At 42.2% G+C, this 18,515-nt stretch overlaps 1 protein-coding gene across 1 annotated transcript; it reads left to right on the forward strand.

Moving 5' to 3' along the window:
• The first annotated feature begins 1,706 nt into the window (after positions 1–1,706).
• LOC146667619 (uncharacterized) lies at positions 1,707–17,526 on the forward strand. Its single transcript, XM_085409279.1, has 7 exons — positions 1,707–2,613; positions 10,605–10,707; positions 12,714–12,779; positions 12,912–13,108; positions 13,611–14,700; positions 15,495–15,631; positions 16,578–17,526. The coding sequence occupies exons 1-6, from the start codon at positions 2,542–2,544 to the stop codon at positions 15,620–15,622; spliced, it is 1,656 nt and encodes a 551-aa protein (XP_085265405.1). The 5' UTR covers positions 1,707–2,541; the 3' UTR covers positions 15,623–15,631; positions 16,578–17,526.
• Positions 17,527–18,515: the final 989 nt, after the last annotated feature.

Here is an 18,515-nt window from a genome sequence, read left to right on the forward strand (position 1 = left end):
GTGGTTTCTATCCTTCCTGTCTGACATACCAGGAATTTTATGCTGAACCTTCAGAACTGACAGCAAGCAGCGCTGTAAACGTGATACGCTTTCAAGTTGATACATGCACACAAACTGTATATGCACCATGCTTTCATTATTACATTTGAGAGGTCACACTTCATCCTGTCATTGACAGCAGAGTGATCCCAAGGTCTGCCAATTTGCTAGTGTGTAAGTATACGTGCATGTGTGTGCATGCGGTCTAAGAATAGCTAAAGAGGGATGCCTGCTTCCTCTGTCTTCCCTCAGCAGTGAGGAAGAATCTAACGTGACTCCCGGCTTCCATAGTGGTCCATCAAGCCATGACCCCAAAATGAGCTTCCTGGAAAACATTCACTGTCTACAGCGAGAGTGCATTTATCTTCAAGTCACCAAGCTTCTCAGTTCAAAGCAAAAATAGTTTTTTCTCCCCAATAGAGCAGGATGACTTTCTAAAGGCCAGTAAAATAAAGCCCTTTGATGCTCTTTTTTAAAAAGAAAAAGAGAAACATGCCATAATAGTCCATCTTTAAAGCCTTGTAGGTAAAGTTCTGTACCAGAGGATAATGTAAATCTTACTAGTACTTTTAGATATTCAAAGTGCTGACGGCTTATCTCAGCAGGATGAAAAATAATTTGCCTGCAGTCCTTTTGAAAACATGTGAAACAAACGTGATAAGAATCAGCTTGTCGTGATGCTGCGGCAGTGTGTGAGGACAAACCAAGGTATTTTGCATATTTTGCACATTCTGACATTCTCGGTAGAGCAAGAAATCGGAATTTGTCGTTTTTTTAATGTGTCTGACAGACAGTCCATCTCTATCTTGGTAACAGGTGGAGTTCACCTTGTCTAAACAACTGAAGCAGCGCAGCCAGTGAAGTGCTTTCAAAATGCAATCAAAGGATTGTCTGGACTTTCTGCTTCTGTTTGGTTTGTGCTGTTTGCTAACCCCCACCCCCAGTCGTTCAATCTAAACTATAATCCAACCAGCAAATGCTTAGACTTTTTAGTGAAACTGTTTGTTTGAGCTCTGACTCTTAACTTTATAAAGCGGGCTGAATTTGCTGAACACATCTCTTTTCTCATTCTCATATTCTAAAAGTGCCGCAGTGGATTATCACTGAGATGAAAGGAAAAATTCCCCAGCTGAACCACACAGCTGCATTTTAATATATGGCGTAAAGACTTTGTCACCAAATATGACAGTTTGACATTATGAACACAGACTGAGACTGAGATTTATTCAGATGGAAATAATATTCGATCTATTATAGTACAGACTTTCCCTTTAAGAGCACCCACAGGCTCTTGGGTTTCCTTGCGACTAATAAGAAGGTGGCAAAAAGAGAAAACCGAACCCACGGAGAAAATTTTACGACTTTTACGTCAATTGCAACTTGGCAACATAAAGATACAGACTTCCGCAGGAAAACCTTCAAAATAAAATTTTCCCACGCCGTATATATTAATAAATGAAACGCTGTGTCTTAGAATTTAGTGGAAATTCGTGATTTGAGTGGATTTCCACGTAGAATATCGCTATATCATGATAAATACGAGGCTGAATGACTATCAAAACACGAATAGTTTCTTTTTTAAATTTCAAATAAGATGCTTTCCGGTACGAGTTCATTCCATCAGTCGAGCTTGATTATTAAACTTCAAGCTGTTTCGATTCGGAAAAGCGACTCGCCGCTCGAGTCGCAATCAGAGAGGAGAGAGGCACGACGGGAGAGAACAACCTGATCCAGCGGATGAACGAGCGTGCGAGCGCCCGGAGGAGGAACAGACACGCAGCCAAGCACGAGACATAAAAGAGCCGCTATTAACGAGAAACGCGCTCGGGTTTTGCAGTGAGATAAACGCGCTGGGATAAGAATATTCTGACTTTTATTTCACAGCAGAGTCCAGAGAATTACGCGCGACGCGCAAGTCCAAGGTGAACCAACTTTTACGCACGGACCTTTGGAGATGTGGGGCTCAAAATGTTACCATGAAGTTGCATCATTGTTACATTTAACTGCAGTTTTGGAGCGAGAACTTGCGATTTAATCAGTTTTACTGGATTTTTTTTTCTTATCCAGAAAGTGGACGAATCGAACACCTTGGCACACGCGCACGAATCTTTTTATTTGCATATTTGGAGGACGTTATTTGGACTGTCTTTTGCATTACATGCTGATATAACAGAAACTGTGTAGCTGCATTTTTTGTTGTTTCCCAACACCCGGCGTTACGCACTTAGCGCACTGTAAGGTACCCTTGACGTCTCCCGAGTTTTCTAAAAAAGCGGTATGGACAGAGTCAGACGTCTAGCCTGCGCGTGAGTCACCGTGAGCAAACATTTGGACAAGCGTCGCTTGTAGGCAGTGACACATTTTGGGATATTTAACAGTGCGTGCTTTGCACCAGAGGTCAGCACACAACACCGGGAGGACGCTCGGTGCAGCCGGGGGATTGGACACCGAAGTGCTAAATGCCCAGCCGGTCGCTTGCGGCTCCTCTGGCTGGGCGGAAACATGAGGTCCTGGGTCCTGGTGCTGCTGCTGGCTGCGCTTTTGGCGGCCCGTCTCCGGCTCGGCAGCGCTGAGGTAAGACTGTGGGACTTGCTGGTAAATATTTACGAGAGGACACAGGTTAAGAATCAATATAGTCGCACTGTTGATTTAAGGATGATGGAGGTAGTAAGACCGAGGTGATCTGTCTTGAAAAGCAACCACAACAAAATTAATTTTGATTTAAGATTGGTATTTTATATTTGTAGCAAAACTTTTGTCCGCTTTTTTTTAAAATTTAAAGGCTTAAACATTATGTCTGCGTGGGAAAAATGGTTGGCTTTAGGGTCACCCGTGAGACATCCAGGACACACTGAGAAGCCTGCAAAAGGTCATGAGTTTGAAACCATTAGCACGTAGATGTTTTGGATGGGACTGGCAGGGATATCTTTCTTATTCTGATCGTTACTAACCTGAGAATACAGTTTTCCAAAGGTAGGATTTAATATCAGTGAAATAACAGTCAACACGGTTGTGAGTTCATGTTCAGACTCTGATATGTCACATAGTGAGCCAACGTGAATTCTTGACTTGTGAGTAAGTGTTTGACATATATTACTCCCTGAGGTGATTCTGCGAACGGTTGGTGGATGTTTCCTGTTACACATTATGGGCCAAGTAAAAGAGAAAATGTAAAGTTTGTGTGTTTATATGGGTGAACCTGTGCACGAGTCTGTTCAATAATCTCTGTGTGCCTCTGCAGCTTGTGCATTATCTGCTTCTCTCTCTGTCACGTTTTGAGAAGGTCATATTCCCGATGTATTGAGCGTAACAGTGCCACAGAGAGAGCGGGGAAGCCAGGTTGAGGGTGGGCCTTGGCTAGTGGCCCAGCATCAGGAGTTATACCAGTCTAAAGAGCTGGAGCCAAAATCCATCCATCAACATAGCTGTTGTTTTTGTTGTCATGACAAATACACCAAGGACCTCTGTCGCCACACCTTTAAAATCATCTTTCTATGGAATTGATTCTTTAAGGATTCCCATTTTTCCAGCTGCTATGTATATCTCTGCGAACAGAAATGCATAGTTGGCCAAATAAAGACTGTACATGTATAATTACAGTAAAAAAAAAACCCAAACATAATGTGTAAATACCTTATACATATGTAGTAGTTGTTTGGACTTGGTGTGGACCACTTTAGCACATAATCATGATCACAAGAATATTTAACCAGCTGGGACTTCCCCTTACGAGATGGTGCACAAGTGTTTCGCAGTGTCAAAAAATAATTCACATCTAAATCACAAAAAAATGTTGGCACCTTCTAAACACCCCCGTGAGTGTTATTTGAGTAAGGTCAAGCTACATTTTTAGCTCTGCTTAAACTCAACGATTAAGTTGATACAAGAAATATAGTGTCACAGTTAACATGCCAAAAGATCTAGCCCAGTGTTGCATGAATGTCACACTTAGTCGTGTTAACACTTCTATTCAGGATAGCCTCCTACATGGTTAGCTCTGTCCAAGGCAACTCAGTACATGCATATATGCAGTATATACATTGTTTGCGTTGTAACACCGTCGAGGTGAATGAAAGTGTGACTAGACCTTAGTTGACCTGAAATTTTGTGTGATCTCCTTTTTACCAATCTTAGGTTCTCTTCCTCAAAACCACATCATCCTGTAAGGGTTGGAACTAACAAATGGAGTCTTCCTTTATACACTTAGAACATTTACTCTGAATAAACGAAGGCTTCAGTGTTGCACAGTTCACCTTTGACAGTGTGCTACTGCTTCAGAGGTTCAGTAACTTCACTGTGTTGAACCCAAGTATGGTGTGAGTTAGATTTGTGGCCCCTAGATTGTAGGCCAGCACACTTGGGTTAATTAGCATTATGAATTTACTTGTTAAGTCAGTGTATCTCTCAGTGTTTGGCCCACTCGTTGCAAAATGAAGTCTTTGGCTGTCTTAGTTTGGTCACATCTATTGGTGGAAAACACTTCAATCACACGGAGGTAATCCAGCTACATCGTGACATTGCAGGTTGATGTTATCAGTTAAACCCCAAATCTTTATTTTAATTTATGTGGCAAGAACTGTTTTTTCTGCCTGCTGTTAAAGGGTAATGCAGTCAAACTGTCACTTCTTTTGCATCATCATGCATCAAACAGGTACAAGTGTGAATGCACACACAGAGTTGTAACATTTCATTTTTAAAAAATCCATTTAAATGGAACTGGAGTCAAATACACAAAAGCCCCCACGCATCAGGTCAGACCTTAATTCTTTCATCTTCTGCTGTTCAAATCACAGATGCTGATTGGTGGCTGCTGAACAGGTTGTTGTCTGACTATTGTCTCTGCGGGCGAGCGGGGATGATTTGCTGCTGCTGCCTGTCGGCTTGATCCATTTTACATAAGAACAACAACTAATCTGCCAGGGATTTCATGGACTTTGTGTCCCGTGTAGCGGTGTGTGTATTTCTGTGGTGTGTGTGCACATCTGGATACGTGACCGGGCGTAGCTGTGTATGTGTTAGCGGACATATGTGCTTGTGTTTTTTTGTATTTGTGTGTACTGCAGAGGGGTTATGCCTCTGAGTGAGTGCATGTGTGTCAAATAGAAAAAGTGCAGTGGCACATAAGAGTATTTGTTTGTAAGCCTGTGCAGTTCCTTTTTAGAGAAAAGTCAGTCTTATGTAATGCAGAATGAAAATGAAAAACAATGGAAATATTGTAGACTGTATATAAAAGATGGCAGTAGCCACTGCGATACCGCCGTTGTTTTGTGGGCTACCATTGGAGGGTCCAGCTCTAATATAGTTTAGTTTACTTTTGCAGTATTTTTTAATTTGGTGATGCTTTCTTAAGTTACAGTGTTTTGACCTCTCAGGGCCACCGTAATAATAATAATATATTGATCCCTGTGGGGAAATGCCTCTCTGCATTTCACACAGTGAAGCAATGGGCAGCCACCAATCTAGCACCCAGGGAGCAATGTGCAGGGACAGTACCTTACTCAGGGATAACTCAGGGTAGCCGTGCAGTGGATTTGAATCCCTGACCTTCTGATCATGAGGCCACTGCTCTACCTACTGAGCAATCCCATAAAGATAATAAAGAAGTTAATAAAATAGCAGTCAGGCTTTTACTTTGAAACAGGTTACTAGCCCCTTACATAGTGAAGACTTATCCTGAGTGGTTGAAGTCTATTATTATTTTTATTATTTTTTATCATTAATTCAACTCTATTTGGAGTGAAATGTTTGAAATTGCTTGGGCAAAACTGTCAGGCCAAAATCCAAACAAGACTGCTGAGACAAAGAGAAGCAGCAGCTCACAAGTGAGGAGCTGAGAGGAAAGACGATCTCTCAATTTTGTTTGACAAGTGACTAAATGGCTAATTAAGTTATTATTTCCACCTTTTGGTTACTGTGCAAATAATGTGTGTGTAGAACTCCCTTGAGTTTTCAGTGCGGTTTGATTAATTTATTACGCAACGTGCAAACACAAGATTCACTTAAAAGCCGCCAAATTATAGAAGTGGCACTTGCTGTAATGATCAGACTTGTGTAGCTGCAGCCACTTTGTTCACATCTCCTCCTCCTTCTTATTCTTCCCATCTCAGCTCATCTCTTCTCCCGCCCGTCCGCTCCCCCTTGTCCTCATGTTGGCTCCCCATCCATCATCCGTACCCTCATCTCTGCAGTCATGGTTGGATTGTGTGTGTGTGGGTGTGTGTGTGTGTGTTGGGTGGCGGTCATGATCTTTGTATTCAGCTTGTTTGTATATTTGTGCATAAGTGAGAGAGTTCCCACTGTTGTCTTCAAGTCTATCAGTTTATTTAGTAGTAAGTTGGCAGTCTGCCTCATCTTTGATAAAAGGAGGCATGTGTTGTGATACCACGGTGTGATTATGAGTCAGTAGTGACAGATATAGATTTGCTGTTATTTTGTGTTTATTTTTTTCCAGGGTCTGTGCTTCTGATTCCGTGTGTGTGTGTGTGTGTGTGTGTGTGTGTGTGTGTGTGTGTGTGTGTGTGTGTGTGAGAGAGCAGTCAGCTGGCCCCATAATTACATTCCATTACACTTCGCCTTTCTCCTCAAACATTCCATGCAAGCTCTTTGCCTTCCAGGCTTCCTCACAGGCCCCATGCAGTGTGTTATCACGAATGTGTGTATGACCTCCTCGCAGACCGTGACATCCTATATACGCTTATTTTAACCCATAAGCTCAGCCACACACACTCAGCAGAAAATAGATTTGTATAAGCCAGGATATTTAATTTATTGTGCTGAGCGATTTGAGCGATTTTCTGCTCAAACCACTGTTTTTAACTTGTCCTCTCATTCGTGTTCCTTATTTTTATAACCAGGGGGTTGTTGCATGTCCAAGTGAGAAACTATTCCCTGTCTCACTGCTCAGCTCTCTAATTTCTCTGTGAGTGTTTGTGCCTGCATGTGTTTGTGTGCATTTGCAATTAGCACTAGGGCTGTAATGAGAGCTTCTTGCATAGTGGAAACAGCCTGTGTGAGTGCAAGTTTGTGGCAGTGCTCGCTGGACAAATTTGGCAGACAGTTAAGTGGTTAAGCATCTGTACATAAACGGGAAAAGAGGGGGCGAGGTTGTGTGTGTAAGAGACTGTGAGTATGTGTATGTGTGTTTGCTTAACTAGGTCAGCCAGTGGCTCGTGAAAGTCATCCAGGTGTCCTGAGCCATCAACGCCCACAAAGCAGACAGAAGGAGACAAAAGAACAGAAAGCTAGTCGGGGAAATGAACGTATAGGAGGCTATGAAATGATGATAAAAGAAATCATTCTGGATCAGACAGCGGATAGACTTTAAACAGGTGATCATCCTAAGGAAAACATTGATTTTAATTTTAATTCAGTTGTATTTATATAATGCCAAATCACAACATTAGTCACCTCAGGGAGCTTTATATTGTAAAGACCCTACAATAATACAGACAAAGCCCCCTTTTATGAAGCACTTGGTGACAGTGGGAAGGAAAAACTCCTTTTTAACAGGAAGAAGCATGTTGCAGATCCCAGCTCAGAGAGGGGAAGGGGTGAGGAGAAGGAGATGTTACACTGACTAATTTATTTATTCTTAGAGTGTATACAGTCATATCTGTCAGCTCATCTGAGAGACAGTGTTGGTATATTCATGACAAACGGGGAGTCTGTTTGGCAACAAAGAAGCAAACAAATAAAAACCACAGTGATCACTGAGCCTACTGTCATCAGGTAGTTTGAGAGGGAGCTAGGCCACTACACTGCCTCTTAGCTTTGTTTTGAAGCTTTAGAAAATCTTGTCCACTGATGGTAGGCTTGGATTTGGCTAATTGCAGGTTCAGCAGTCCAGCACGGCCTTACCTGGGAGGGTAGGGTTTCAATTGCTTGTTAAGTCTGTACTGACTTATATTTAGCCTGCATGAAGCACATGTAAAACATGTAACGGCTAAGAAGGTGGAAGATGGAGATGGAAGGTTCTTTATTGTGATGGTAGATATGGACTGATTCTTGTGTGGTGCTCTTCTACTCTTTTATACAACGTCTCTCATAAACACACACAATCATATAAGGATTGCTTGTCTGTGTCCAAGTGCTTTCTATCAAACGTTCACACTCCGGTGAACAACTCAGGATTCAGTATCTTGCGTAAGGATACTTTAGCACGTTGACTGGAGGAGCCAGTCGAGCCACCAACCTTCTAATTAACAGATGAGCTGCTCTGCCTCTTCTAGATGTCTGCAGCATTAACATAGCTTTTCCAGACTTACAGCTTGCAAATCAAATATAATCAGAGTGAAGATCTGAATCTTTGCACTTGTGTGTGTGGAAAAACCTAACACGGGTGCTCCTAACAACATTAATGATGCTTCTGCTCAATTTAGGTGCAGAATTGTAACTGAAAACGGCTGCTTTGAAATATAGAAAGGAATAAAGCAGAGAGGGTGCACACTGATGATGCCCCTCGAGTGCACCTCATCAGAAAGATCGGTTTACTGTTAAAATCACAAGAAACATCTCAAGTTTGGCGACCTTTGCATTTGCGAATAAGCTTCACAAAACCATAGGAGACACGTTGAGCAATTGGACAGTAAATCTGTAAAGACACAAGTCTGGTTTTACATAAAACTCATCTGACTAGCTGTGTCAGGAGAGATCCTGATCGTGATGACTGCTGCAGTTGAAGTGTTCACGGGAGATAAAACGGATAATATAAACACGTTTACGGCCACACATTTTTTCATCATCATTAAAGAGACCGTATCTACTTCGCTGCTTTCATTTTCCCGTCTCTCTCTGAGAGTTATCCACATGATCGTAACACTGCCTGATTTGTTTTGGCATTTTTCTGGCATGTGACACTATGAAGTGTTATTCCAACTGCTTGGAGATAGCGCGAACTTAGAGCCAACCACAGCAAAATGTGCCAATGACTTTTGAGTCATCCGCCTTTGATCTCGATAAAGAAACCACAAGGGTCTGCCCTTAAAAACAGCGACGCTGAATCCATAATGAAATCGTGCAGTACTTTTCATTAAAACTTCATTCATTAATACATGACTTCTCTCTCTCTCTCTATTTTTTTTATTTTTTTCGAGTAATAATGAGATTTCTTGCATAACTTAAAGGATATTTTTCATTCCTTTTTGTGTTGTTTTACAACACAAACTTCATGGTTTAGGCTGGTGGACTGCAACTGAACTAAAAGAACAAAAATGGTCAGGATTGATTCAGAGAAAAGGGGAAAAAGTCCTTGTGGGTAAACGGCCAAGGAGGGAGCAACAAACACCAATCACAACCATCATTTCCTTTGATGGAGGAAGCGAAAGTGGAGCAAATTTCAACTGGAGATCAAGGACTGAGATATTGTACGCCAGCCCTCGTGTCTCTCTCAATCCGCCAGCGCACAATTCTGTCTAGTTGTGTAACTGTTGTGATACATTTGCAACTGTCTTCTGCTGTTTCATGCACGTCGATCCTCTTCCTCATTTCGCATTGTGAAAAATAATCACCCAAATTAATCGAAGATCCGAACTCTTTAAAACACAGCGAGCCCGTGTATTCATGGTGTATATGTGTGGTGCTGTTTTCCCATGAATGCATTCTTTCCTCTACAAAGAGGACACTCCCTGCCTCCTGTGTAAAATAATAACTGTGCCACAGTTCAGGGTCAGGCTCTTGGACTTGAAACCCAGACTAGACCTGCATTTCCTTCCCAAACAAGACATGCAGCTAATTGCAATTCAAGATTGACCTTAGCCCTCAAACAGCCAATATAGTTCTTGTGCTGGTGTTGGAGTCGTGCAGGTTTTGTGACAAGGCATTTGACACCAGCTTTGTTTCACTAGCAAAATAGCCACGCTGCTAATTGAGAAGGAAAAAAAGGGCAGTTTAGGTTTGACTTGCAGAGCTATCTCCTGATAGGCAAACATGCAAAGTGAGAAAAAACTGCCTTAAAGCAGATATCATAGTTTGTTTACAGATCCTGGGGAGTACTTCTTTATATAACTTTATATGAACATATGAAGCACCATTTCCCTTACTTAAACATGCCTCAACCTTTAGCAAAGTATGTGACAAGAAGGACGATGTATTTGGTGTGGAAGTCCTGATTTGGGACACACATCAGTTAAGTTTCCCATGATGCACTGAGTGTTTCTTCTTGACTCACCTCTTTTCATTCTCCGTGAGTTTATACACTACTCTGCATTTAGTCATTAGTTTTTTATCATTCATTTCTGGCTCTCTTCCACATGGTTCTGCCAGAGGTTTCTTCCTGTTAAAAGAGATTTTTTCCTTCCCACTGTCACAAGGTGCCTGCTCACTCTGGGGTTATCTGTTGTTGGGGTTTCGTCTCTGTTTTGGGTATTGAATTGAACAGGATGCAATGTCACTTTGATTAGCGGCTTGGTAATCTTGCGTATCAAAGTCACTTTGAGAAAGATGCTGAAATTCAAAAACCTCCATGTATCCATGTGTGTTCTATTTGCCGTAGGGCTTACCTCACAATAGAAGTTGTTTCCAAGCAAATTATTATGATTTACTACAAATGCTTGTGTTTGTCTCAACAGGGCGATCCACTCCCTTCATCTCTGGTCGACCTGGTGAGGAACTCTCCCATCTCCTCTGTGGAAGACCTGAAGCTACTTCTGCAGGAGGAGACCGATGCAATAGGTACTAATGACCACAACGCACACATGCACACACGCACACACGCACACACGCACATATACAGAAAGTAATAAGACTGACGTGGAGGAGGTAAGCATTTGGGTGTACCCACAGAACAGTTTGATGACAAGAGGAAAGATGGGAGGAGAGAGTAGCAGTGACCTTGTGTGTTTGACAAACTGAAAAGGAGAGAGAGAGAGAGAGAGAGAGAGAGAGAGAGAGAGAGAGAGAGAGAGAGAGAGAAAGAAAAGCCTTCAACACAAGGTCACTACATTGTTCTCCTGCTCTGGATTCCTCTCTTGGTTTTGAGTTATGGACGTTTGTATAACAGGCACAGACCTCCCCCCGCTATGCCTGCACCCTCAAACAGAGTCCAAACTAAGTTGTCCACAAATGCGCACCAGCGGGTGATTAAAAAATTAATTATAGTCTTACCCTTTAGAGGACTCAAGTCACAGATACAATATTAATAGACAGACTTTTGATCATAATGCATAAATAAAACAGTGACATAACGTCAACCACAGAGAGGCACCAGCAATGGGAAGGATGCTCAGAAACAGGACACGAGGAAGTGACTCAAAGTTTGTTTTTATGGCAGATCAAACTATTTTTTCCCTTTTTTGGCTGAAGCCAGTTATTTTTTGAGTTTTAGTTTTATCAAGATTCTGAGATGACAAAGTACGAATGACTCATTTTACTGCCTTTTTTTCTTCTTTTTTTAAGCAATGCCAATGTTCAAATTTAATTGTTCAGCATCTTAAATTCTATCATGACTCAGTGGATGTTGGAACTCTGCTTCAGGTCTATCTTATTTAAGTTTGCTTTGTTCCAAACTTGAATCACTGAATTTTTCTCTGGTACTACTGAATGGTTAACGTTTGGGCTTTTCCCTGCACAAATAGGTTACAAAAGTTGTTTGACATCTTCAAAATGAGTGACGTAAGCCTGAGCTGTACTTTGTATTTAGTGCAAATTATCCATTAAACTTTTATTGTGTATTGATAAATACAATACACAATAATAAACAATAATGCTGTGTTTAAAATCAATGAGGCAAAGAGTTGAACAGTTGAAGAGTTGACTGCTTTATGATGTGAAACTGGTGTAAACACCATCATGTGAAATGCTATTGTTACCATTCTTTTTGTTAGCTAAAATGCTAGCAAAGCTAGTACTGTTACTGTTAGCATTTAGGCACATGTTCATTAGCATTATGCTATGCTCAGAAATATATTTTTCTCAGTTTTGCATTTTCCATTTTCTCTGCAGAAGAGTTTCTTGTTATCGCTGTGTAAATATATGTACTCACTTTAATAAAAACATGAAAGTCTTGGCCCTCAGAAAGAGATTTAACATGAAATAAAATGCTATCAGAATTAGCAGAATGAGCTACACAGCCTGCTGATTAGCCGGCTAGCAAAAATTAAATGAGTCAGATATTAATATATGAATGAGGACGACAAGATTCAGCTCTCCAATCCAATTAGAAACAGACAAATATTCAGATAAAATGAGAAATTAGCCTCTGAGAACCTAACGATCTGCTCTCTGTCTGAACCAGGCAATTAATTTGTGCTGCCAAATAGCACTTCATACATTAATGTACTGCACGTAGACACACGGAGTAGCCACATGCAATCTATACCCAGGGATATAATTAGGGCTTAGAGGGTAGAGTGTGAAATGACGACATATGTGAGAGTGCAAACATACGCTCACAGTTCCATGCATGAGCTATATTTAACTGCTCATATCTCGCCTCAACAGTATTCTTGACAGCAGCGAGACAAATTGTAGCAGAAAATAGCCTAATTGTTTTAGTGGAGGAAAAAAATGGCTTCCTTTGTGTAGTGAACAATGAGTTTAGCTAAAAACTGCCCTAACGGACTTGCATGTTACAGGGTTTCTGTTGCCTGTGAAAGTGCTTGCTTAATTTTACCCAAGACTGCTATTAAGTTCACTGCTAACTTTCATCCTTTGATCCCCTCTCCTTTCTTCTTTTGCAGAAGAGGAAGAGGACGTGCATGATATTATCCCAAAAGGCACCCATGGTCGCTACATTAGAAGTCTTGGTAAGTTTCTGCATCTACCTTTTATCCCTCAAAATCATTTATTTATTTATTTATTTATTTTTAACCTCGTATGCTAGTTCTACTATAACTCACAAATTCATCCATGCCTTTGCCTCTCTTCTCTCCTAACAGTGGAGGCGCAGCCAGCCCAGCAGGCGGCCTGTAAAGTGCGAACAGAGGTGATGGAAGTAACGAGGTCTATGCTAGATCGCCGCAATGCCAACTTCTTATTGTGGCCGCCATGTGTGGAGGTGCAGCGGTGTTCAGGTTGCTGCAACAGTCCACGGATGGAGTGTGTCCCTATAGTCACCTCCACCAGATACCTACAGGTATGCAGATCATGCAGCTCCCATTAATGACTTCAGGGAGTAACTGAGAGTCACAAGTGGTTAATATTGTCTAATATATGGTTTTGGATGCACATTTACAGAATTATATAACATATTAGCCAGTTTAAAGGAGTACAAAGGCTAAAAGCTAGCCTAAGGTCTGAGTTGTGATTTTTATTTGATTGCCTGAAGTGACTTAGACTGACATTGTTAATTTATTTGCAACCTGAGTCTATGCATGACGCTTAAAGAACAGGTAAATCAACATTTTTTTCTTTTTAAAAAGAGAAAACAAGTCTTGACTAGGATCCATCAAATAGCCTGGAAATGCTAACGTGTCTGAAAGTGTCAACAGCAATTAGAGCTCTTTGCTACTCATTCAAAAACTTCCTCATTAAAAATACAGAGATAATTTCACAGTTTAGTTCTGTATTTCTGATTTTTTTAAAATCACAATCAGTTGTGCTAATTTTGTGATCTTTTTCCACCTTTTTTATGCCAGGTGATAAAGATTCAGTACATTAACAAGAAGCCCCATTATGAAAAACCCATCATCCCAGTGGAAGATCACGTCAGCTGCAGGTGCCAGAGCCTGTCCTCCTTTTCCTCCTCATCTGTTCCCTCTAACCCCATTCCTCCTCCACCTCCCCCACAACAGCCGCCACTGTCCTCCCACGTTCCCCGGCTCGTTCAGCCCCCTTCACCCAAGACTCAGACCTCCAAGGCTGACCTCCATCGCCACGATGACCTAAAGTACAACCAGCAGCATTACGGTCCTGAAGAGCGTGAGCCGGCGGTGAGGCAGTGGCAGCATGGCAGTTACACCCAGCTTGTACACTGGACCCAGCCCAGGGTGCATCAGATACCCCAGCCTGGGTTGCCCAGGCCGGTCAGCAGCTGGCCATCTGAAGCGAGGGCGGAGCACAGTGTCATGGGAAGTACACAGCAAGTGGGGCACGGTAGTGGGTTTGAAGGGAGCAGGGAGGAAAGTGGTGTGCATACATCACACAGTGGGGGCCAAGTGCATCATCCCGATCACGCAAAGAGGCAGCAACAGTTATTAGAGCATCAGCAAAGGCATCAGCATCATCAGCATCATCATCATCATCATCAGTCACTTTATCCACAGCAGTACAACCACGGAGCAACGGAGGACCGAGAGCTGAGAACGCAGTATCACCTCGACACTCCCCAGTCAGACAGTGCCTCACCCCCTGCCAGCCAAACCGAGCCACCCAAATTTGAAGAAACCTCCACCCTTCCATTAACAACCATTCAGAAAGACTTTGTGACCAGCCAAAAAAGTATAGAGGTCACAAATCACAAACAGGCTGAGACTGAAACAGCCAGTCAAAAAGAAGGGAACGAGAGGGAGGAAAGTGGCTCAGCTAACAGCGGGGACTCGGCCACCACAGAGCTGGCCAATCAGGGGAAGAAAAAAGACTCTAATGTGACCGGTGAGGACGGTCGCTTAACAGAGGCAGAAAGGAGGCAGAAACTTCTGGAGCTGGTACAGAGAGAACCGAGTGAGCAGACTCATCTACATCCGCTTCATCCTCACCAGAGACCAAAGCCAACTACATTTAAAACAGGTACTGTTCAAATATGTGTGTGTGTGTGTCTGTGTGTGTGTGTGTGTGTGTGTGTCTGTGTGTGTGTGTGTGTGTGTGTGTGTATAAACAGCATTTTTGAAAACTGAATTAAAAAACCAAATTGTTTTTTTAATACATTTTTAAGTGGAAGGTGTGAAAAGCAAACTCACTGCTGGACAGATTTTTGGATACACACCACCACCCTGGATGTGTGGATTGTACTCAGTGTTAACAATCATTTTAGTTTTTACTGGAAAGACATATCTTGGTGGCCAGTGCTCTGTTTTTTCATATTTCGCACCTTTAAGGAACGTGGTCAGGATCCACATTAAAATCTAGCCGGCTCTTTCTTTACTCGTGTTCCACTGCTCCAGCAAGTTGCATGCAATTTGACAGTCAAGCAAACAAATGCCACCTGTCACACAACTCCACTGTAAGTTTTACCTCGTGCGCGTTCCCAGGCAGGAAGCAGCTCAGAGTACATGTATGACTGAACAACATGGCCACATGTGTCCTGCCATTCTTCCTCAATCCCCTGAGAGCTCTGCAGTCAGAAGGCTGAACTTCTGACTGTGGGAAAACCTGCAGGCAGCCACAGGCTTTGTTACACAGGCTTCAAAGTTATCTGGTGCCCTGCAGGGTACAATTGGAGCCACTGCACAATTTCTATACCATGTGTTAATTCTTTGCTTCACTTACTTGTGCAAGAAAAGGTTCTGTGTTCAAACTTGGCCAAACAACTGCAGAAAAAAGTTGACTCATTCTGTTTCTACTGCCTGTTTTATCTCTTCCAGCTTCCTCTACGGCGGCTCCCATTTCGCCTTCAGCCCGTAAAGCTCCGTTTCGTCCCGCTTCACCACGCCGCAGGAGGAAGAACCGCAAACGCATCAGCAAAGCAGCCATTAGAGCTATGATCATGTAAACCTGCGAGGTAAGATCAAGGAGACAGACAGGGTTAAGGGTTAAGAGAGAGGTGAATATAAAGCTTTGTAGAAGGGACAATATTGTTTAACGTGAGGGTGGTAATCTGTGCACTGGTACTTGGAAGTCTTAAATGGAAGCTGAATGGATGCTGGGATCGCTGATAAAATAATTGAGCCATTGTCTGTGAAGGTTCTCAGTCATCCAGGTCATCGTAGTCTAAGGAGCTTGGAAAGAAAAGCGTCTGGACTTCTTTAAATGGCTTGAAGACATTTCACCTCTCATCCGAGAAGCTTCTTCGGTTCTAGGGTCAAATGGTGGAGAGACCCAGATTTAACCCCTGTGGGAGTATCCCCCCTTAGCTCATGTGATTAGGTAGAGGATCATTAGGGGGTCCTATTCCCCCTCCTGGGGGAATACTCCCACAGGGGTTAAATCTGGGTCTCTCCACCATTTGACCCTAGAACTGAAGAAGCTTCTCGGATGAAACGTGAAACGTCTTCAAGACTAATTGAGCCATTATTTTAATTACTAGTGTTAATATTTTGTTCGATAAAACGCTAAATGTAAAAATTCTGAAATCCATCTGCCACTGCTGGGTTCTGTCAGTAATTAGTAATACAGGAATTTGTCCATATTTAGTCTTCAGAGTTTTGTGGCAGCCAGCATTTAAATTCAAGATTCAAGATTCAAGTATTACATTTCGCTGCGTGTTATACTTGTATAACTATGCATGTGACGAATAAAGAATCTTGAATCAGCAGCAGGCTTCAAAAGCTAATACGCAGAAACAACAAAACATAAATTTGGTAAAAGTAAGGGCAAACCTATTATGTAGGGATATGCAGCATACCCTGTAACCCAAGGGTTATTAGGTAAATATTATATCAGTGTAGACAAAAAGCTGACAGTGAACGTATGTGACTTATCCGACTTTTCTTTTGCCTTTCTAACAGGAAGATTTCAGCCAGAAACATTGCTCCAAAGGAATGTGGAAACACCAGAAGAATGGGTTTCTTAAACGTTGGACAGTCCGGACTGTGTGGACAGAGCTGAGGGTGCAAACAGTGCTGCTGTTTTCAATGGACGGCTTCACACGGAGTCACCTGCTCCAGAGATGCCGCGGCCCATCCAGCGTTAAGGATTTTATAAAAGTGCAATCATATGAACTCTGTGGACCAGAGGGTGTTTGACACACTGGATTTTATTTGGTTGAACCACAAGTCCAGCTGATCTGGACTGATGAGTGGAAGTGTGTGAGGTGCTGAAACAGAGTCGACTCTTTTTGCAGTTTGCAGCCATTGATTGGCGACTGTAACACCTTTCACTTCAACTTTGTGGTTCATCAGATGGAGAACCCGACTTGGACTTGGAAGTTAAGTGTTTGGGTCTCGATTTGAGACTGGAGACGTGGAGAACTGGATTTTTACACTGGGGTGATAACTGGAAACTGCAGAGTGCAGCTCAGGCCTCAATGCCAAACCTTACTCTTATCCTAAAATGTCTAAAGTTATCTAACACTGGAGTAGCCGTACACTGACCATACAACACTGACTTTAGAGAAGTGCTCTACCGTGTACTGTAGCTAAATATACTGGAAAATATCGATAACCTGCTCATTTTGTACTACTGCCAGATCAAAATGGAATGGAATAACAGCTAAATGCCTGCTTAGATAACCTGCTATGAATATCCACATTAAAGCAAGTCTTAAAGACCTGGCCTGTTAGAGATCGCTGTGAGCCAGTTATAGCCAACACTGTATTGTATAAATGCTTTTAGAAAATGATCTCCACGGGGAAAAAAAGAAAAACTTTATTTCTTAACTTATTTAAAAAAAGGGGGGATGTGAAATCCTCTGGTTCTCAAGTGTAATTATTGTTGTTTCAGATTATAATTATTGGTTGTACAACTGTTACTGTAATGAATGTTATTTTTAATATAAAATAAAAATATTGAATGAATATTTTGTTTTCACTTGACTGTTCATGCATGCATGAGTCTCTAAATGGAGGTGAACGCATGCCTAATACAAGTGCACGTTCACGTGCATGTTCAGCTGTGTGCATGCGCCAATAAATCAGACCGAACCGATAATCCTCACCCTATGACTGCACGTCCTGCAGCTCTGTCATGCAAAGCAAGGTAGGGGTCAGCAGAAATGTCTGGTTGCTATAGCAACTCATGGACGGCCATGTCAACAGAGGAGTATCGTATGGTGAAAGAGAGACGAGGGAGGGAGGGTGTCAGTGCAGGAATGGCCAGAAGATGAACGACAAGGGAGGGAGCGGGTGAGGGCTCAGCTGGGGGTGGAGTGGAGCAGAAATGGCATCCGAGAAAAAACAAGAAGAGAGAAGGAGCTGGAATGCAAACAGAAAAAAACAATCAACTCATTGAAATATACAGTTGTGAAACTATAGCAAGTAGAGACAGCAACATGGAAACTCGTTATAAAGATGATTTAAGAAAGAGAAGCAGTTTAAATGTCATTCTCTTGTGTAACGGGGGTTTCCCCCTGCAAAGCTAATTTGGTCAGCAGATTCTCTTCTTTAAGGACGATGACTCAGCATGTCCTTTACCAGGACCTGACATGTATAAACACTTCATAATAGCTCACATGTGGCAAATTTGCCTTGGAGATGGGCTGCAAATCTAAGCTTGAAGATTACTGTGCTTAGCTATATTTAGTATAGTAACAAACAAGATATTGCATGTTTTTTTTTTTGTAAAATCATAGGAGAAAGGCTGAAGAGTCTTTCCACTTTCTCTAGAACATTCCCACATAAACCAGAGGGTGTACCTCGGTCATTGTAACCAGGAAAGTTCTTAATTGAATTCCAACACAAAGGCCCACTTCCAGACTGGCCCCTACATACCTCCCACTCAATCATGTA

This window comes from Rhamphochromis longiceps, linkage group LG6, assembly GCF_057381845.1.
Source record: "Rhamphochromis longiceps isolate RC_006_pf linkage group LG6, R_longiceps_female_GT1.1, whole genome shotgun sequence".
Lineage (NCBI taxonomy): Eukaryota > Metazoa > Chordata > Actinopteri > Cichliformes > Cichlidae > Rhamphochromis > Rhamphochromis longiceps.

Coding starts and splice junctions, on each gene's coding strand:
- LOC146667619 (XM_085409279.1), top strand. CDS start 2,542: ATGAGGTCCTGGGTCCTGGTGCTGCTGCTGGCTGCGCTTTTGGCGGCC. Junction 12,780..12,911: donor TCGCTACATTAGAAGTCTTG/GTAAGTTTCTGC, acceptor CTCTCCTAACAG/TGGAGGCGCAGCCAGCCCAG. Junction 14,701..15,494: donor GCCAACTACATTTAAAACAG/GTACTGTTCAAA, acceptor TATCTCTTCCAG/CTTCCTCTACGGCGGCTCCC.